Raw genomic sequence first — 6,131 nt, 5'->3', positions numbered from 1 at the left:
GCAGTGATACTCACGCATACACGTTGACATCATCATGAACACGGTGGACGTTACAGTGAAGCTCCACCACAAACACCTGCAGAGAACAAAAATCAGTCATTTATCCTTGAAATTTTAGTGGCTCTTCCAGATTTCTGCACTTGTGCAGCTTCACCTGCAGAGTTTCAGTATCAAAGAAAATGCTTCTCTGCACTAAACCTGACGCTCAGGCGCTGCAGCATTAAAGTTCCATTTACTAAAAAAGAACACATACTCCATCCTGTCACACTCATTTATAACCGGTTCAACTCTTCACTCTCTACAGTGTCATTTTACCAGCATGGCTTGTTTGTCAGATTGTGATAAAATCGTGTTCTCACCCGGAGTAAAGAACAGCAAAGATGAAGACGATGAAGATGAGAAGGAGGAGAGCCTTCATCGTTAATCCTGAAACAAAGGAACACACGAGTCAGAGCCCCGGCCAACAACAGCTGAAAACATTACTGATAGAACAAATACATGAATGAACCTTCTGTGCAAAATTTAGCCAATTAAGTATCAAACAGAATAACAAATTATAAGTTGCTATAAAATGCCACTTTGTTGGTTTAACATCTAAACTAATCAGATGGTAGATTGAGGTGTTTCCCATCATGCACTGCAGTTTTACAGTCAGATAGCAGCAGCTGCATTGGAATAAATTCTGTCTGACTCATCTCCTGCAGCTCATCTATGCAGCTTTGTGTCCACAACAAAAATGACAACAAAGAGATGGAAAATGACCACAACAGGACAAAAAAATGACAACAAAGTGACACAAAATATCTCCAAAGTGGCACAAAATGAGAACAAAGTTACACAAAATTAACACAGGTGAAGGAAAACGACCACAAAGTGTCACAAAATGTCGGCAAATTGGCAGAAGATGATCACAAAGTCACACAGTCAGAGCGCAGCAGCTCACCTGTGTCCTCAGGTGTGGCCTGACAGCAGCAGGTGTTGGTGTAGAAAAGTGAGGGAGGCGGGACTTCAGATAATCCGCCCAGCGACTGGGTGAAACGCTCCTTTGATTGACAGATCTCGGAGCAAATCTCCTCCTGGATGAGTATCTTCCGGGGCGGAGCCACTTTGTCTGGAGGAGGCGGGACTTCGGTGGGATCTGAGGGAGGAAAAAACAAAGAATTAACGTTTTGGTAATAAAAGTGGAGGTTTTTAGAGATAGAGAGAGAGACTGAAATGAAAACAGTGAATCAAGTCGTGGTTCTTAATTCAAAATGTGGTTCAATAAATCTTCCAGTGTGAGTTAATTTATATGAGCTTGACTCTGATTATTCACCGTATGTGAAGGTGCGGCTATCGTCCAGCTCTGTGCTGTTCAGTCCACCCCAGGACGACTCGTCCAGCCGGGCCGGGCCCTCCACGCTACTCCTGGTCCAATCCAGGTCCAGGTCTTGGTCCTGGCTCAGGTCCTGGTCTTGCCTCTGGTTCTGGTCCTGCCTCTGGTTCTGGTCCTTCCTCTGGTTCTGGTTCTGGTTGGTCCTGAACACGCCTCTGAAGACTTTCTCATCCAGCCACGACTGGCAGCTTTCAGTCACGTCGCTCAGCAGGCGAACCAGAGAGCTGCGGGGCCTCCGTCGGCGCCGGAAAACCCTGAAAAAGATTAAATTAAGTGTGTTTTCAGTTCAGTTCGGAGCCTTACAACGAGAGGCTCAAACACAAAAACTACCAAGTGACAGAAAAGTTCCAAAAAGTAGCACAAAATGACTAAATGTCTCAAAATGTCCACAAATAGGTGCACAATGGCCACAAAGTGTCACAAACCATCTGCAAGACAAAAAACAATCACAACTGGATGTGAAATGGCACAAAATGCTCACAGGGAGACAGAATATGTCAACAAAGTAACACAACATGTCCACCATGTTACAAAAAATGATCATAAAGTAGTGCAAAATGTGTACCCACAAGATGATGTAAAAATGACAACAGAGGGACATATTGTCTCATCGTGACTCTGTGTTGACATATCGTACAGGACTGGACTCAGGTTAGAGGCTGCAAACTGACGGATGGAACCAACAAACCAGCAAACTAATAAACAGTCAACTGATGTTTTTGCTAAAATCAACAACCACCCATCAGGGTGAAGAGTTTGTGTTGGAGGTCAGACTGCAGAGCTCCTGGTGTCGTCCACATCAGGCAGAAATCACGTTGAGCAGCTCTGCAGAGTAAAACTATCAGAGCGGTTCAGGAAGCTCACACCAGCTTCTGATGATGAATTCACTGTTTCATTGAGTCACTGTGTGTTTGCAGGTAAAACCACAGTTCAACAGTTCATCAGTTATGAAGCACCACAAACTCTTTTTCTTCTTCTAATGTTGACGGAGCAGCGTTCAATAACACGAGGGTCTCCTAGCAACCGTGATCGATGACATCACACTGTGGCTCCTGAAGGCAGCTGATGTCAGACATGAAGAATTTACCAGCTGTAAAACTTCAGGACATGAGCTCAGCGGCTCGCTCTGATTGGCTGCTGATGGCGACCTCGCCATCGTAAAGAGACGCACGTGCACGTGACTGTGTGAGTGTGCACGTGACTCTGTCTATGAGTGTCTAACAGCTGCCATGTTTTTGGCAGCGCTGTGTATTATCTCAGCGGCTGTTTCCAGCTGCTGATGTGACATAACCAGTACAGGTTGTTCTGTTCAGTTCAATTCAGAGTTTGTCTCCAAACGTCTCTCGTCTGATCAGCTTCTTTTAGCTTCAGCTGATTTAACTGAACAAAACACAGCCAGCGTCAGCTTTACGTGACAAGCTGCTAATGTTACCTCTTTTATGTCAGGAAATTACCAGGAAACTAAGTCCATAAAGTGACAAAAAAATGTCCAGAAATTGAGACAAAATAAGCACAAAGTGACGTAAAATGGCCAAAAAGTGATACAAAGTAGCTAAAAAGTAAGATTAAATGAATATAAAGTGACACAAAGTGATATAAAGTGTCTACAAAACAGCACAAAATGGCTACCAAGGGATGCAAAGAGTCTACAAAGAGAACCAAATGGCAAAAAGTAACGTGAACTGTCTACAAAGTGACATAAAACAGCAAAAAGATGGACAAACTGGCTACAAAATGACACAAAATGGCCATCATAGGATGCAAAGTGTCTACAAAGAGACAGAAAACAACCACAACATGACAGAAGCAGAAATTAATCAGGACAAATAAAAGGTTTTAACAGATTTGTAAGCATCACACAATGAACCTGATCATGCTGTCAGTTATTAACCAGAAATCTGTTGTAACTCGTCAATACAAACTCACGCTGACTCTGTAAAGTTTACATACTTCTGTTTTCTTTAGACAGTATTCTCTCCATGTGTAGTATTTTCCATGAACACACACTGCAGGTTATTTTGACTCAGTCTCGCACACACCGTCCTGCTCCCATAAATACCCACTGAAGCACTAAACGTGGCTTCATCCACTGCTGAAAATAGTCCAGAACAAAAGCCCAACTTCCTTCTGTTTGGCAGATTAAAAAAACTGCTGCAGTTTCGGGGCGCCCTGGTAGCTCAAATGGATAAGACGCCGACCCATGTACAGGGGCTACAGTCTATGTACTATGTACTAGGGGCTATGTACAGTCCACAGTTTGAGTCCAGCCAGCTGTTCATTTGCTGCATGTCCTTCCCCTACTCTTCTCCCCATGTCTCCCTGTCTCTCTTCACTGTCCTGTCCAATAAAGGTGAAAAAGCCCAACAAAAATATCTTTAAAAAAAAAAAAAAAAAGTGCAGCAGTTTAAGGAACTTAGGGGCCTTTTTAGAGTGTCTTTAACCTCCCAACAGCCACCAGGTGAAAGACTTCTGTGACACTTAATGACCTCAATTAGAGTTTTGTGTTTGAGACGAACGAAAATCAACTCAGACAGTGTTTCTATATGTCAGTGGAGTATGTAATAGAGCTGCACTTACTATCAAAACAATGTGTTTTTTGACTAAAATACCAAAATTAGCTCAGGACCAATGTCCACAGTGTCTAATTTGTGTATTCAATTGATCAAGTGTTGCTAGATAATTTTTGAATAAGAGAATTATTCAAGGTTTGCATCTGCAGCGTCCTGCACCAAACCAGGAAGTTAAAACATCAGACACCCCTAACCCCGCCACTCACCTGACCAGGTTCTCCTTGTAGGAAACGTTGGTTTTGCAGGGCGTCAGCGACACGTTGCCGTCGTTGTCCCAGGAGAAACTATCCTCAGTAACGTCGTAGTATCCGTTGGTGAGGAGTCGTGGCGAGCGGCGGCAGCTGCAGGGATCGCTGCCGTCCGCAGAGGGATAACAAACGTACGAAGAGTCGGGAGAGAGGAGAGAAACGTCGAGGCTGAGGGGGAAAGATGGAATACAAAGTTGGACAAATAATCTACAAACATCCCCTGAAAGTTCAGCGCATGTCGGGATAAATTCCTCCAACATGGCTCACAACACACTAAATATTAACACGCTTCCGAATGCATGTTAGTATGTGTCAGCACCAGCACTGACTGCTTCTTTACACGAGGAACAAGCTGCTTATTATCTCAAACTAAAATCTGTATCATACAAAAGTGCATCTCAAGTTTATCCCACACTCATAGGCTACAAATATGTGTAAATATACGGTCTTCAATGTTGCTGCTGTTTTGCAATTTAGATATTTTTTACAACAAAGTGCAATAAATAGTATGTTTATATTTCAAAAAAGTTGTTAAAAGTATTAAAAATGTGCGTTCAACATCCCACATTTTGAAACAAATACACTGATTTATGCACACACATATCAGGCACGTCTAGTTTATTGAAAATGTAGAAGAAGCAGATGTTTGTACCCATGACAGGAGTGACTGCTCCTCAACCTTCGTTTAATAGGTGAGCCTGAAAAACAGAAAAAATGAGTTACTTAAAGAAGCAAACAGTTGGAAACCAAACCTCCACACACACACACACACACACACACACACCTAGGAAACAGGTTTCTAAATAAAGTCGTGTTTATCAGTACGAAGAGTCGGAGAACATTCCTCAGGCCACTTCAGTAAACATCTGAACAAAAGAGACGCGATGAAGATAGAAGCCTGAGCAGGAATGTGACAGACAAGAGAGCTGCTGTTTTCAAGAACACAGACAGGAGTTCAGCTGAGCATGTCAGAGGAGTTTCAGTCGAATTTGTTTGGTTGTTTGTTGAGTTTTACCGGCTGCTGTCGTGCATACAGATGTGCTGTCAAAGTAAAAGCAGATTTCTACGAAGTAATGTCAAATCATTAAAATATTAAAGGTAAAATAAGTGGCTGTGTAAGGATTCTTTAATGTCCCTTTGATGTGACTAATTGAACATGGAAGTCATACAGTTAGTGACATGGATCATCTGAGTGCAGTGAATGTGTCTCAGTGATTGCGGTATAAAGACACCTGTATCTGGGAGGTCCAGTCACTGGTGGATCAGTACTCCTGGACAGAACTACACCATGAAGACTACAGAACACTCCAAGAACTCTGGGAAACGTTATTGAAAAGAATCAGTTGGGTGATGACACAAGAAAATCTCCAAGTCTCTGAATATCTCTTGGAGTCCAGTGAAATCCACCATTAAGGCAATTATGTAAATCTGACTAGTGCGAGTAGTCCTCAAAAACTGAGTGACCGAGCAAGAAGTAGATGAGTGAGGGAGGCCACCAAGACACATATGACTCCCCGGAAGGAGCTACAGGCTTAAGCGACTAAGATGGGAGAGAATGTACAAATGGCCAATGTTGCCTGTTCACAGTTTACAGTAAATCTGAGTCCAGCAGAAGACTCTGAAGTCAACTGGAAGAAGGTTTTTTTGTGTGATGCAACTAAAATGTAGCTTTTTTTTAGCATCAGGCTAGATGCTATGTTTGGTGGGCGCCAAACACTGCACATCATCAGAAACACAGCATCCCGACCGCGAAGCACGGTGGTGTCAGCATCATGATGTAAGCATGGTGGTGACATCATCATAATGTGAAGCATGATGGTAGCAGCATCATGATGTAAGCATGGTCGTGACATCATCATAATGTGAAGCACGGTGGTGGAATCATCATGATGTAAGCATGGTGGTGACATCATCATAATGTGAAGCACGGTGGTGGAA

General features: G+C 43.0%; 1 protein-coding gene across 1 annotated transcript in view; it reads right to left on the bottom strand.

Annotated features, from left to right (window-relative positions):
• The window catches only part of tmem71 (transmembrane protein 71), a 16,487-nt gene that overhangs the window by 1,486 nt on the left and 8,870 nt on the right, over window positions 1-6,131 (bottom strand). The window contains exons 4-9 of the mRNA XM_008293159.1: window positions 4,846-4,891; window positions 4,152-4,361; window positions 1,316-1,629; window positions 944-1,138; window positions 360-426; window positions 15-76 (exon numbers count right to left, since the gene is read on the bottom strand). Coding sequence (XP_008291381.1) covers window positions 15-76; window positions 360-426; window positions 944-1,138; window positions 1,316-1,629; window positions 4,152-4,361; window positions 4,846-4,891 — 894 coding nt within the window. The remainder of the gene's footprint in view (window positions 1-14; window positions 77-359; window positions 427-943; window positions 1,139-1,315; window positions 1,630-4,151; window positions 4,362-4,845; window positions 4,892-6,131) is intronic.

This window comes from Stegastes partitus, unplaced genomic scaffold (genome assembly GCF_000690725.1).
Source record: "Stegastes partitus isolate 25-593 unplaced genomic scaffold, Stegastes_partitus-1.0.2 Scaffold861, whole genome shotgun sequence".
Classification (NCBI taxonomy): domain Eukaryota; kingdom Metazoa; phylum Chordata; class Actinopteri; family Pomacentridae; genus Stegastes; species Stegastes partitus.
Note: the sequence above shows the minus strand (reverse complement) of the source record. Positions and strands in the feature narration are given on the sequence as shown.